The sequence below is a fragment of the Cryptotermes secundus genome, unplaced genomic scaffold, assembly GCF_002891405.2.
Source record: "Cryptotermes secundus unplaced genomic scaffold, Csec_1.0 scaffold94, whole genome shotgun sequence".
NCBI lineage: Eukaryota > Metazoa > Arthropoda > Insecta > Blattodea > Kalotermitidae > Cryptotermes > Cryptotermes secundus.
In genome coordinates, this window is record NW_019737391.1 from 1,028,879 (window position 1) to 1,044,732 (window position 15,854).

The 15,854-nt window shown below is 36.7% G+C and overlaps 2 protein-coding genes across 2 annotated transcripts; one reads left to right on the top strand and one right to left on the bottom strand.

The window, feature by feature from the left end:
* Positions 1–4,413: 4,413 nt before the first annotated feature.
* Positions 4,414–7,043, bottom strand: LOC111870272. Its single transcript, XM_023862403.2, has 2 exons — positions 6,530–7,043; positions 4,414–5,430 (listed from the first exon to the last, which is right to left on the bottom strand). Exons 1-2 carry the CDS (start codon positions 6,696–6,698, stop codon positions 4,751–4,753), a joined length of 849 nt encoding a protein of 282 aa, XP_023718171.1. The 5' UTR covers positions 6,699–7,043; the 3' UTR covers positions 4,414–4,750.
* Positions 7,044–7,106: 63 nt separating this feature from the next.
* On the top strand, positions 7,107–15,779 carry LOC111870271 (oocyte zinc finger protein XlCOF6). The gene is made up of 5 exons (XM_023862402.2): positions 7,107–7,280; positions 8,973–9,158; positions 9,312–9,496; positions 11,782–12,028; positions 13,073–15,779. The coding sequence occupies exons 1-5, from the start codon at positions 7,271–7,273 to the stop codon at positions 14,695–14,697; spliced, it is 2,253 nt and encodes a 750-aa protein (XP_023718170.1). The 5' UTR covers positions 7,107–7,270; the 3' UTR covers positions 14,698–15,779.
* Positions 15,780–15,854: the final 75 nt, after the last annotated feature.

Here is a 15,854-nt window from a genome sequence, read left to right on the forward strand (position 1 = left end):
TTTTGTGTTTTTCTTTTTTGTAGATTTTTAATCAGTGTGGGACATAATCACACAGTTTGTCTGCCGTAAGAAATGAACCATTGGAACAAAGCCTGTGTAGTTTTGTTTGGAGATGGATTATAAACCCAGATTCCAGGCAAGACTTTATACCATGTAAGGAGTTAAACAGACGATGCCTCATAAGTTATATTTGCCAGGTTTTATGAAAATATGTATTGGTTTTTTTATAGCTAGTGGGTTGGGACTAAGCCCCTTGTACTGCGGCCACTTCTGGCCTATTGTACCAGCCCCAGATGATAGGTGAGGGTGATTGTGGAGCAATTGGTGGAATGAAGATTGGCAGGGGAAACCGAAGTACTCTGAGAAAACCTGCTGCAGCGCCACTTTATCCACCACAAATCCCACGTGACCAGACCCGGGGCCACCACGATGGGAGGCCAACAACTAACCGTTTGAGCTATGGCGCAGCCCTATGTATTGGCTGAATTTGATATTGATAAATGGAATGCAATATTATTTAATTATATAGTATTTTATATTGCGGTAGCATAGTTGGTTGAGGCACTATGCTACAAACCAGAAGGTTGCGGGATCGAATCCCGATGAGGTGGACGTCTTCACTTTACCTAATCCTTCCAGCCACACTATGGCCCTGGTGTTGACTCAGCCTCTAATTGGAATGAGTACCAGGAATATTCTGGGGGCAAAGGGCCACTAGCACATAAGGCTGACAACCTCACCGCCATCTGAGCCGATTGCCAAGAAAATGTGGGAGTCTCAACATCTCACAACCCTATGGGTCTCCACACCTGTTACAGGTATACCTTTATTTCTATATGTATATACAGACATAACCAATGCTTGACTGTCTGTGGTAATTTGGTAGGGGTGTGTAGCTAGATACATACGTAGAAACAATGGGTGTTCAAACAGCATGAAAATATTTTACCCATCCATGCTGCATTGAACCAGAAACCAGTTGCTATTTACTGGTCATGCAAATGGTCACTGAGCAGTGATACGCATCATAAGCACTAAATTACATAATTGCCTAAGAATCAAAGACATCCATGGCACGAAGTGCACGGGTGCCACATTTAGCCCTCCATACTACATATTTTCTAAGTTAGTGACACATCCAGGAAGACTGTAATTGTAATCTGTCGGATTGTCTGAGAAGTCAAAGTTTGAAAAGTTTTGAACTCCTGAGCATTTTTGACAATTTTGTAATTCATTCATTTCCTTTATTTTCCATATATCCATACAGGTAACAAACCTAGGATGTGGAAATGGTCCCTTTGAAAATATATTGTAGCGTGTCTTGAGTTTGAATCTTGTTGACCACGTGTATAAGTCCAATCCCACTTCTGACACCAATGTAGCGTGTTTTGCGTGTCACGCTACAAATAAATTCACGTAGATCAAAAAATTCTCTCCTACGGAAGTGCTCGGGACGAGCACAATACATATACAAAATTAAATGAGTCGCATAATCAAAATCACTTACCTTAATCAATTAACATAAATAAAAATATAAAGTAAAAAATTTATTAAGATTTTAATTAATAAACATATTATATTTAAGCATCCTGTTGCGCTCTATACTCTATGGGACGGTGTTTATGTCATATATTAATAAACATGATTTAAAAACAACTTACTGTGAAAGTTGAATTAATACAATTTTATTTAAATTACCTATGTTAACTGAATTAGATACATTACAAATTTACACAATTATGACCAATTATATTGATAATATTCATTTATGGAATAAAAAGAATGATATAAGAACCTCTTCAATGTAGATTTAAAACTTCTTTCATCAGTAGCCAACATTTTTATTATTTGTGGAAGATGATTAAAAACTTTTATACCTGATATGTACGCATCTTTATTGTATTTTGTTAGGTTAACTGCAGGTAAATATAAATTATTGAGGGCTGTAGTTTTCTATTTGTGAATCTCATTGTTACAATTAAATAAATGTTTATTATTAATTGTGTGTAAAAGTAATGAATATAGTATTGAGAGTAGAACGTCATTATTTCCAAATTCTTAAAAATGTCCCTACAAGACTCTTGGTCTAGAATGCGTTATAATTCTAATAACTTTCTTTTGCAATATAAAAACTTTAACACAAGAAGAGCCACCCCAAAAAATTATACCATAACTTATGATAGAATGTATGTGAGCAAAATAAATTAGCTTTAAGGTATCTAAAGGGACAATGTATTTTATATTTCTCAATGCATAACATGCAGTGGAAATTTTATTAATAACATAATCAATATGCTGTTTCCATGAAAGAGTATCATCAATAATTAATCCCAGAAATGTTGTCTCAGTCACATTTGTTAAATTTATCTGATCATAGTTAATTTGAGTAGTGATATAATAATTCATAGGTCGAAACTTGACATATTGAGTCCTATTAAAATTCAAGGTAAGCAAATTAGCATTAAGCCATGTATTTATATCTTCGAAGGTTTGATTAAGATTTATTTCAAAGTTATTAGTGTCAGTTACTATAATACTGGTGTCATCTGCAAATAATACCATATTATTTTTATTTATTTTAGGTAAATCATTAATATTGCAACGTTTCCCCTACAAATCTCGGCTACAATTAATTATAACAAAGTTGCAGGGTTTCACACTTTATAACCCTATTTGCAATAATCTGTTCACTCTGTCCTCAGTAGTCTACATGTTTCACAGTACGGAAGCTATACAAGTGTCACTGTGTTACACACTCCCAATTAATTCTCAGTTATCACATACTGTCACTGATTATCACACTTTTACTTGTTCACTGCTGACTGGAGAACTGTCTTCGGCCGCTGATACACTTTAACGCGTTCACTGCTGGCTGGAGAACTAACTTCGGCAACGACCACATTTCAATTGACTGTCATCGTAGGCAGTGTAGCTCTCTTATATAGGCGCAGTGCCCGCCTGTTACGCAATGGGTACCACTGTCGCCTGTTACCTGTGTCACAGCTGCGTTGCGCGTTATGTCACCATGTGGAGGGGGTGACGGATTGCTGACTCACCCGCCACGTCACTGCTGGGGGGGGGTTCTCCGTTGCCCAACATGTCACAATATAAAGCAGAAAAAACAAGGGACCAAGAATCGAGCCCTGTGGAACACTGCATTTAATTGTTTCCCATTTGGATGTTGTCACTGTCGATTCTACTACCCAGTACAACTCTTTGATATCTGTCAGATAAGGTCCTATAAGTGTTTTGAATTTTCCTTCAGTTCCATAGAATTTCAATTTATCCAATAATATTTTATGGTTAACACAATCAAATGCCTTTTGTAAATCAGAAAAAATGCCTCCCACCATTAACTTATTATTCATCGCAGTTAAAATATTATTTATCCATGTAAAAGCTGCCTTCTCAGTCGAGGAATGTGTCCTAAAACCATATTGTTCATGTACCAACAGATTATTTAGTTCAATATGAGTAATGAGTCTTGCATATATGAGTTTTTCAATGATCTTAGAAAAAGAAGTCAACAATGATATAGGTCTATAGTTGGATATATTATGAGTTTTCCGTTTTTTAAATAGTGGTTTAACTATGGCAAATTTTAATCTATCAGGAAAAATACCAGTATTAAGTATTGCATTACAAATATGTGTAAGTGGAGAAATTATAAATGGTGAACTTAATTTTATTATTCTGTTTGAAATTTCATTATATCCACTTGAGTTTTTAGTCTTTAATGATTTAATNCATTTTATTACTAGAATTGAGAATTATTCTATTGTATGATTTTTTTGCTACTATTATTACTTTTGGTAGTATTCTACAGTATTGTTTATAATATATTTTAAGATTTAAATCATCACTATGCATAATAACAAGAGTTCTCGCTTTCTTTTACACGAGGTCATTATCCCTTTGTAATCCATTTATTATTAATAATATATTTGATTTCCTTTTTTGGGAAACACGTAAAAACATCTTAAATAAGTATTATGAAAGTTATTAAACATATTAACACTATTATTCCCAAAAATATTGTCCCACTGTTCCCAACTTAATAACATTTGAAATTCAGCTATTTTTTTTTTATTAATGTTTCTAGCAAGGATAGATCCAAATGTATTATTAGGTACAGTAACATTCTTAAATGTTATGAACTGTGCATCATGATCAGACAGTCCATTAATACATGGTTTAATGATATAACTTCTGTCATCAATAAATATATTATCTATCAAAGTGGCTTAATTATTGGCAATTCTTGTAGGGAAATTTACAGTGTCTCTCAGATTGTAAGTATTTAACATGTCATCTAACTATGATTTCCTATTATTATTTTCTAGATAATTACTATTTATGTCACCACATAATATAAATTCAAAGTTATACCTATGAAGAAAATTAAGTATACAGTCCAGTTTGTCTAAAAAATAGTCATAATTGCCAGCTGGGGCTCTGTATGTACAGAGAATAATTTTCTTATTCGAAACAAATTTTATAACATCACAACTGTTATATTTTCCACAGTATTCTTTCTCTATAAATAATAGTTTCTTATTTTTCCATAATTTACAAATTTTGCTCAATTCATTGCTGTCTCGCAGTAGGTCCACATATTGACACTCCGCTCTTAACCAGGGAACGTTATTGGAACTCTGCCACAACATTCAGCTACGGTTGCTTGGATAAGCTTCTCATATATTCGTATAATGTAGGTCATGTAGGTTGCGTTTGAACCAGTTCGGGCTATTCAGAATTGTTCAGTGTTTGACACATCTCCACACTGCAGTACGCTTCTTCGCACAGAACATGAATTCCGTCTCTTTGTCTGAACTTGAAGCCTCCGTGTCCGGTGAAAAGTTTGAAAATAATGAAGCAGCCGATGTATTCGATGGTGGTCGCCTTGGTAGGGAGGAAGGGTCAGAGGAAATGATTTGGCTTGTTTTAGGTTTTGTAGAAGTTTCATACTTTCCATCCTGAATGTGAATTTCTCATTTGGCATCAGTGTTTTAACAGTGGGCAAAACAGAGTAGAAAAAAGCTAAATCTTCATCTTCTTGTGGCGTTGCCTTTTTCGTGCTGTGACTTTCCCTGATTGTAATGAAACTACATTCAACATCCATTAACTTTCTTTTACGCGAAGATGGGAGCTGTTGAGGAGGAACCATTGTTTCATTGGCAGTAGGAATATGGCAGTCTTCTTCAGTTTCACGATTATCTCCATCACATTCGTTTTCGGGTGAGTCCGGTTGAGTGTCCATGATACTACATGTAGGTCTTGGTTCAAAAGATTTCTTTAGAAAGGATAATTGCTTGCGGTATATGTATGTTTTCACTTTCTTGGCTTTGGAACCTGATTTTATGGATTGTTTTTTTATGTTTCTAACGTAGTTGTCTCGTACTGTTCTCCATTTTGATGCCACGTCTTGTACTAAAACAGCAGAAAAATAAAAGAAATTAAACTTAAATTGTTTATATCATATGTTTATTTTTAAATTAGTCCAGTTTTTGATATGCGCTAACTTTTTTTTTTCTCTAGTAGTTTTTTTCCCCTTTCCATGTACCTTGCAAGTGGATGCAATTTCAGAGACCTACATTACAGCTATTGAGTCGGTAGATCAACAGCCAGTCAAGTAGTACGAAGAGTTTGTTAAATTATCTGGTGTGTACTGAAAGAAGAATGCTTTCCTACTCCAAATGAGGGCACATGAGCTAGAATTGCGCAATTTTTTCAAAATACAGCATCTTTCCCCAACTGTCTTCGGGCAGTTAGTTGATGGCAAGCATATCCATATAGTTAAACCTGAATGTAGTGGGTCGTACATGAATTACAAACATTATTTTTCCATTGTGTGAATGGCAATAGCCGATGCAAGTTACAGGTTCATTTATGTTGACGTGGGTTCTTTCGGCAAAGACTCAGACTCCACTATATTCAAGAATTCACTTTGGAAACAAATGGAGGTTGGCCTTCTAAGAATTCCTCCACCTAAACACTGCTTGGAAGTAATGAAGCAGTACCATTTGCTTTTGTAGGGGATTAAGCATTTGCATTGTCTATGGATCTGTTAAGACCATATTACGGTACACATTTGCCAGTAGAGAAACGTGTCTTCAAGTACAGATTATTGTGAGCTAGACGCTATGTGGAGTGCTCCTTTGGCATTCTGTCAAATAAATGGAGAATACTTCACAGCCCACTGAATGTAAACGTTGATTTTGCAGGTGACATCGTCAAATACTGTTGTATTTTACATGACTTTGTACGTGATCGAGATGGGTTCAATTTGGACGATTCCTTGACTTTGTGGTTTAGAAGAGAGGCCTTCCGTTAGTAGTTTTGTTGTAAATAAAACCACCGATCGTTTCGAGATATGTTGACTAAATATTTTGTTAGTGATAGTGGTAAATTGCCATGGCAGCTTGGGAGCATTTACAGAGAGCCTAACTTCATATTCCCATGTAAAAGCATGTAAACAATAACATTAGAACAATACAAAGTACCCGCTGTAGCATGGTACTGTACTCACCAATTAATTTTTGTTGGTCTTGAGACTGGTTGTCATAATCTTCAAACAAAATCTTTGATACTTCAACCCAAGCCTGGCGTTTTTTGTTTTTATCTTTGTAATCAGCCCCTGCAGTATCCCATAACAGCGGATGATGCTGTACCGCACTTATCAAAGTTTCAATATCCATGGTAAAACGCAGACAACAGCAAAAACAACAAAACGATGAAGCAGCGTGAAAAATGAAACAGCAGTAATTGAAGAGGAAAACGGGATACGACAAGTGAGGTACGTTAAACTATACGCCCGTCTGGCAGGCACCATTCGAGAGTACGCAAACCTGTGACGTAAGTCAGAAAGGCTCGATGTGCGTTCTAGCATAAATGCGTCCATCCAAAATCAACGCACGTTATGACTGCGTTATGACGTCCGTCAAGAAGTGGGGGCGTGCCTCGTATGTTGGGATCTAGTGGTTTATTTCTATTTCTACAACGGACGTCACGACGTGCACTCGCGTCTTTCCAGCCTAAGTACGCGAACTGGTGATGACCGATAACGACGAATGACACTTTACTAATCATTTTTTTTATTGTCCTGTTATTTTGCTGTGTAGCAATATGGCGATCGGCGATTTTGTGTAGTCGCGAGCCGATCCAACAATAGTTGCTGGATATGCGTATTGAGCGTGGAATGTATGAATGCGGAACGTCCAAGACAAGTACATGGTGTATTTATGAAAGCTAACGTTTATCAGCACCTAAGATGAGGGAAGGTAACCAATGAAACAAAGATATTGAATTTATAAAGGTTAGGGACTAACCAGAGTCCGTAAATGCCCAATGTAACAGGCCGATGTAGGGCACTGGTAGAATTGCAGATTTTCATGTGTTGACATCATTTATGTTGAAAAGATGTTGTCAAGTTGGTATATTTTGTATGGCAATTAAAAAATCTTTAGAATATAATACAAATTTCTGCTAGGATAAATAAGTTTGTTTAACCCAGAAGGATGTTTGCATGATCATTTTATATTCAGAGAAACCTAGATGATAGCCACAAGCAAGTTGGTTCAGGCAGAGAGGTACCTGATTTGGATCTCAGCCAGGCCATCAGCGTAATTGACGTTTTTGGTGGTTTTCCACAGTTGCTCCAGGCAAATGCCAGGATAATTCCTTGAAATAAACTGTGACTAAATTCAAGAAAATGTGTAACTGAGTGAGTGAATGAATCAACACATATTTTCTACCAGCTGTCTGCTTAACACATACCTCCCTCAACATGTCTTCCTCACTCCCACTTCCAATGTTCGTTCTTTCATTGACTCTGCTGTAAGTATGGTATTAGAACTTTATGGACCGACACCACTAATGCTAAAGCCTATCTTTGGACTCAGTCCTAAGCTATATAGATTTGATATTAGTAATACAAAATCCGACTGCCTCTGTGGTCTAGTGGTCAGAGTTGCTGGCTACAGATCCGGAGGCCTGGGTTTGATTCCTGGAGCTACCAGATTTTCTGAGAAGTAGTGGGTCTGGAACGGGGTCCACTCCACCTCGTGAGGATAACTGAGGAGTTATTTCAAGGAAATAGCTGCTCTGGTCTAGAAAACGAGATTAACGGCCAGGGGGATTCATTGCACTGACCACATGACACCCTCTATCCGCTAAAGTTGGCACTAACTTCGCTGACAAGCAGTGGTTGCTCGGTTGGTATAGTTCTCTTGTGGACTGAAATCACAGAGTTTTTAATAAAAAATCCAACCATTGCTCATGATCCTCAGTCATCTGGATCCACCTCACTGTCACTTTCTGTGAGGTCCATCCATTAAGCTCCTGATCTGGCCGTGCCATAGCTCAAGCGGTTAGTCGCTGGCTTCCCACCGCAGCAGCCTGGGTTTGATCCAGGGTCTGGTTAAGTGGGATTTGTGGTGGACAAAGTGGCACTGAGGCAGGTTTTCTCCAAGTACTTCGGTTTCCCCTGCCAATCTTCATTCCACCAATTGCTCCACAATCATCCTCACCTATCATCTGGTGCTGGTACAATAGGCTAGAAGTGGCTGCAGTACAAGGGACTTAGTCCCACCCCACTAGCAATAAAAAAAAAAAATCTCCTGAGTACCACTTGTGTGTGTATCACCCAAGTTGGCATACTACCCAGTCTTGACTGCAAGAGACTGCTTATTCACTATATTCACGGTGGTTTTCCAAATAAGTCTATTACCATCTACAACCTGAGGATGCAACGTTGTTGGGTGATGGGAAGCCCACTTTTAGGACTGAGAAAATACAGTGGACAACCTTATATAATAATATTGAGGATAGTACCCCCACAGTGTGTAGGCATCTCCTCTGGCTGGACAAAAATTGTCATTTATTTGTATCAGTAATTAGCATGTTATAGTGAAACTTGTGGAGCACATCATTTTTAGTCTTTTAACGTTTATTTTTAATTTCTATCATTTTAGGTGCAACATTACAGTCTGCTGACCATACATATTGCAGAAATTCAAATGAACTTTCTTTAAGCAATATCACTATTGAGAAAACAGTCTCAGATGGGAAGCTGAAAGAAGACACTTCTGGAAGGGGAGAAATTCCAAAGAGCGGAATATTTTTGAAAGTGTATATAACAGAGAATCTTGCAGGTCAAGGTATTCGAACAAATCTAAAAGTTGACTCAGTTGTTAAAAGCCATAAGACTCTGACAGAATTGGCAGTACCAGAAACAGTCTATGATGATGAGGAGGAAGAACATGATTTGAATCTAGCATGTATTTCAAACAGTATACCAAATATAATTTCAGGGAATCAAGAAGAAAAACACAAGAGAACTGCAAATGGGATGAATCATCCCTACACAGAAGCAGTATTTTCTTGGAAAAGAATTCCTTCTCAGATATGCAGACTGTGTGCATGTACAAATGAACTACATCCAAAACAGTCTATTATTGGTTGGTTGAGTTTGCTGAATGAAATACTACCTGGCATGGTAAGTATTTTCGTGGTTAAGTGAACAAATTTTTTGATGGGGTTCACTAAAGTAAACAATTACTATTTAATTATTACTTATCTCCATATCTTACATTACCAAACAGACTGGCATAGCACTAGCACACATATTCAGGAGGCATGCAGTTAAAATCTTGGTCAGGACACCAGCTACCTGATTGAGTTCTTTAGTGTGATTTTTCTGAGACCTTCCAGGGAAATGTGAAGTAATACCTCAGTTGGGTCCATACAACTTCTGGATCTTTTCCAGATTCATCAGTAATACTACCACACCATGCTATATAGTAGAAACTGACAGTGTCATCAAATAAACCATAAAGTCAACAGGCATTTATGACAAACATGTCAATAAGTCCTACTGACCAGCCATTTCTCATTTGTACATGTATTTCTCTTGTGTTATACTTTATGTTTACAGTAATGCTAAGTTTAATGCTGGAAATGCCTTTGGAAACAGGAGCACTAACTGAATCAATAGGTGGGGTAGTGTCATAGTTATGGAAATGCATTCCTACAATTGTAGTTTATTACACTTATACAAAAAGTAAAATGGCCAAATATAGTTAAAATTATTAATTTATTTAAGATTCCTTACAAAATATGTATAATGTAGAAAGAGTGGCTTCGTATATTGGAAGGTGGGCCTAGCCATTACTTGTGACTAACTCCATGGAGCCAGGTCCTTGAGAAGTCAACAGTCACACAGCTACTGAAGGAATTTCCAACTTTTGTGGAACCTGAAGGTACCTTTCATGTTCACAGTAGCCTGCCTCTGGACTCTATCCTGAGCGAGATGAATGAAGCCCATACTGCCCCCTACTATTTCTCTAAGATCCAGTTTAATATTATTCTCCCACCTATGCCTAAGTCTTTGTAGTGGTCTGTTTTCTTCTGCTTTTCCCATCAGTATCCTGTATGCATTCCATTTTTTCTCCCATGCGTGAGAGGTACTCTACGATCTCATCCTCCTCAAGTTGATCATTTTAATTATATTTGGCAAGGAGTACAAGGTATGAAATATGTTGTTCTGTGGTTTTCTCCACCCTCCTATTGTTTCATCAATCTTGGGTCCAAATATTCTGATAACACTGTTCTCAAATACCCCCAGTCTGTGTTCTTCCCTTAATATCAAAATATAGTTTTGTGTATTTTAATCTTTATATTCTCAACAGACGAGAAGACAAAAGGTTCTGAACTAAATGGAAGCAAGCATTACCAAAATTTAATCTGCTCTTGATTTCTGCATGAATAAAATTTTCATTTGCTACTGTCATTTGCAAATGTTTGAACTTTGTCACATTTTCAGAGGATCTGTTGTCTTTGTGTTTTGATTTTTCCCTTCATTGTGGTGACAACATTAGCTTAGTTTTCTGTGTGCTTATGTCTAGACCAGTCTCCTTACTAGCATCTAGCTTCTGTATTTTTCTTTATGGTATTTATGTTTTACTGCCAACAGAACTACACCATCAGCATAGACACACTCTTACTCATTTTTGAAGTAACTGTCAACTTTATTCGTAAAGTAGGCATCAAGAGTTCATTGCCTTGCGTGAAGCTTTATCTCAAGAAGCACTTCTTTGTAGCCGGATATCATGTAAATATCTGGCTTCATCTAAGTGCTGTGTGTAAAATTTTAGTAATTTTCAGTTAAGATATCCATGACATTATTGATCATATTCATGAAGTCTGTTAACTAAACTTATGAAAATTGGTCCCACAATAAAAGAAGTTCTAATGACTCAGCATTATATTGGGTACTGTTAAATACTCATTCTGATAGGCACACCAAACATCAAGGGTTAATGAGTTTGTTAATTTATTTTATATAGCTGTCTCAAATGTGTAGTTTGAATATGGAACTAAATGCAGTGAGAGGGTAATTACAACTGTTGAATGAGAAAGGATATGGAAGTAAGCCATTGTGGATCATGATACCGTGAATTGCAAGGTCTCAGTCTCCAGCCTGAGAATTAAACCTTGGGCCTCTGAAATTCAATGTAGATCACACTATAATGATGCTTTGTTTATGGTATAGCATTCCAGCATCATATTTGGAAAGTACAGAAGTCATATCTCAGATAAGAGTTATCAGCTCTCCTGACTGATATTTTCATGTCTTCCTCAAAGCGAATGCTGAATTAGATCCTTAAAATACACTACGCCTTTCGACATTATTTCCATCTCATTTGTAATATTATGTAATTCCTCGTTCAGAGTTTATGCATTGATTGCATAGAATATATGAAATGTTGCCATTTCTTTCAGGTATCATTGAACGATGGACTTCCTCAACACATGTGCAGACCATGTGTAAACAAGCTGTATACATGTAACAAAATAAAGACAGAATTTATTGAAGCAGATGAAAAACTTCAAGGAATCATGGGATTTGTAAAGTCTGCAGGACTTACTACTGAAACTGACAACAGAATTCATAAGGATCCAAGTGATAATGAAATGTATGGAGATGGGGCTTTCACTTGTCATCTCAGATTTGATAAAATAAAGGAATCTGAGTGTGCATTTGAAGNACACTCTTACTCATTTTTGAAGTAACTGTCAACTTTATTCGTAAAGTAGGCATCAAGAGTTCATTGCCTTGCGTGAAGCTTTATCTCAAGAAGCACTTCTTTGTAGCCGGATTATCTGGCTTCATCTAAGTGCTGTGTTTAAAATTTTAGTAATTTTCAGTTAAGATATCCATGGCATTATTGATCATATTCATGAAGTCTGTTAACTAAACTTATGAAAATTGGTCCCACAATAAAAGAAGTTCTAATGACTCAGCATTATATTGGGTACTGTTAAATACTCATTCTGATAGGCACACCAAACATCAAGGGTTAATGAGTTTGTTAATTTATTTTATATAGCTGTCTCAAATGTGTAGTTTGAATATGGAACTAAATGCAGTGAGAGGGTAATTACAACTGTTGAATGAGAAAGGATATGGAAGTAAGCCATTGTGGATCATGATACCATGAATTGCAAGGTCTCAGTCTCCAGCCTGAGAATTAAACCTTGGGCCTCTGAAATTCAATGTAGATCACACTATAATGATGCTTTGTTTATAGTATAGCATTCCAGCATCATATTTGGAAAGTACAGAAGTCATATCTCAGATAAGAGTTATCAGCTCTCCTGACTGATATTTTCATGTCTTCCTCAAAGCGAATGCTGAATTAGATCCTTAAAATACACTACGCCTTTCGACATTATTTCCATCTCATTTGTAATATTATGTAATTCCTCGTTCAGAGTTTATGCATTGATTGCATAGAATATATGAAATGTTGCCATTTCTTTCAGGTATCATTGAACGATGGACTTCCTCAACACATGTGCAGACCATGTGTAAACAAGCTGTATACATGTAACAAAATAAAGACAGAATTTATTGAAGCAGATGAAAAACTTCAAGGAATCATGGGATTTGTAAAGTCTGCAGGACTTACTACTGAAACTGACAACAGAATTCATAAGGATCCAAGTGATAATGAAATGTATGGAGATGGGGCTTTCACTTGTCATCTCAGATTTGATAAAATAAAGGAATCTGAGTGTGCATTTGAAGACAGTTGTAATCTTGAGCACTACAGTGAAATTCATGAAATATCTTTAAAAAATGAATGTGGTTCATATAGTATGTTACAAGGGTCAGTCGCTAAGCGAGATGATCAAGAGGTACAGAAAAACTTGTGTTTTAATAATAAGAGGTCCTCTGAAGCCTTGAAGCTTCGGAAGAATAAAGTAAAATTGAAATATTCATGTGTTGAATGTAAAGAAATGTTCTCTTCAAAAAAGAATTTGAGTGCACATAAACGGGTACATTCAAAACCAAAAAATCTAAGCGAACTTGTATGTAAATACTGTGGCAGACAGTTCTTACAAAAACACAAATTACTGGTCCATCTTCGGTCCCATACAAATGAGAAGCCTTTCATGTGTGAACATTGTGGACAAGTTTTCCGAATCAAGGAGAGTCTTAAGAATCATCGACTGAAACATAACCCTCCCAGTTTTTCCTGCCTTGTTTGTAGTAAAAGGTTTTATTGTCAGGCCAGTTTGGCTGTGCATAAGAAGACTCATCTTACAGACAGCAGACTAATTTGTGACTTGTGTGGGAAAATTCTTTCCTCCAAATTTATTTTGGAATCTCACATACGCTCTCACCAAGGAGAGAAACCATATCAGTGTACGGTTTGCGGCAGATGTTATTCATCAGCAAATGCACTTAGGTGTCACAAGTATAGTCATTCAGCTAAAACGTTTGCTTGTGAAATATGTGGAAAAAGCTTCAAATACAAGAGGGCTGTAACAGAACACATGAACTGCCACACTAAGCAGAAAACGTATGAATGTCCGATTTGCTTGAAAGCTTTTGCAAATAAAGGGAACAAGTGGAGGCATCTGAAGGTAACGTGTAAAAACATTCTTTGTGTTGTGTGTAATCAGACTTTTCCAAATATTGGCATGGTGGTGGAACATAGAGCCAAGGTGCATTCCCTGGAGGAGATTGCAAATGCTGCAGAAGAGTACAGAATGGAACAAATTCTACATTGTGAAATGTGCTTAGTGAGTGTAGCAGGGACAAATAGTATGCTGAAACATATGAAGACAGCACATAAAACATATGAACTTTTTACATGTGAACAGTGTAATAGGTGCTTCTTAAATGAGGAACTACTACTGAAACATGATACTCCTTGCAAGTTGAAGAAGGTGGTGTCAAATTACTTGAAAGGTCCACGTGGACATTGTAAAATTTGTTCTGAGCCTATATCTGGAATAGGAAACATGATGAAGCATATGAGACGGGTTCATAAGGAATATAGGCCATTCATGTGTGAGCACTGCCCAAAATCTTTCCTAACTAAACAGGAACTAGGACAACACAGTAGAAGTCATAGTGATCGTCGTCCATTCTTGTGTTCTATCTGCCATGCCAAATTCAAGTCTAAACATTCTCTTCAATGGCATGATATTTCATTTCATCGAGATGTGTTCCCTTTCTCATGCCTTTCTTGTGATCGTAAGTTCAAACGGCAGACATCTTTGGTTATACACAAGAGGACACACACGGGGGAGCGCCCTTATCCTTGTTCTCTTTGTGAAAAGTCTTTTGCTAATAAAATTGACATGCAAAGACATACCAACACACGTTCCTGCATAAAAAAGTAATGACAAAGAATAATTAAATAGACTGCACTTGTTACAAGTAATTATTTAGTAAATCTAAGCATAAGACAGTGTTTATGAGTTACCTTTATGGAGTTTTCTGTATACTGTCTTCAACCCTCATTTCTGACAAAATCAGATCCTTGTGAGTGAGGAGTTTCATAGCGCAGCTGCTCAGAACATGTTCATGTGGTTTAATTTTTCTGGCTCTTAACCTCTGTCGCTCTTGCAATAAGGAGTAAATTGAATCCTGCTGGACAGGAATTTCTTGACCACTATCAAGCAATCATAGGCTGGAGTAATCTTTTAGACCAGCATTTCCCAAAAAGTAAGAGCAGCAGTCCCACAGGGAACTGTGAAACTTTTGCTGGGGGCTGCAAAAATGAGTGCCAATAACAAAGGTTTGGAATTTATTTTAATCCAGGAAGGCCATATTCAGTAGTAAAAATACGGTTTCATTGAAAGTGGAATTAACAGATACTGTTAACGTTCATTTAGTATTTTTTTTTAAACCTCTGTATCATATTTTAAGTCCTTTTGTAAGTTGGGCACTTCAATTCACATCAAGGGTGCCATAGATTGAAAGTTTGGGAACTACTCTTTCAGACCATAACTGGCATCCACAGAGACAGTATGTGAACTGGGTGTTGCAACAGTGGGAACATAAGAAAATGTGTGATGCCAACAGACAGACATATTAATTAGTAATGAAAGTGGGACTCAAGTACTACCTACATAGAGTATGCTTGAATCATTGTGATGATATCGAAAGTAAAATAGAGATAAGATTCAATTTTAGGGTGCACAGAACCTCTTGTGGAATATGTCAGTTAATGTACAATTATACACTTCATACAAGTGCACATAAAATAACTTTAATAACATCCCTGAAGGCACAGCAACTATAATAGCATCGTCATATAGTCAGAAGAAAAGTAAGTTATAATTTTAAGACTTGGATATAATTCTAAATGTACATGTAAGCAGTCTCTTTTTATGAGCCCCTGAAAATGGTTCTATAGGACAAAAAACATGTAAGACAGTTGTATTGATTCAGCATTTTAGTAAAAGTTTCTTACACTTGATGGTTGCTGTAAATTCCATTCACAAGTAAATATTAAGAGTAAATTATGAACTGAATAATAAACAGATTAAGTGCA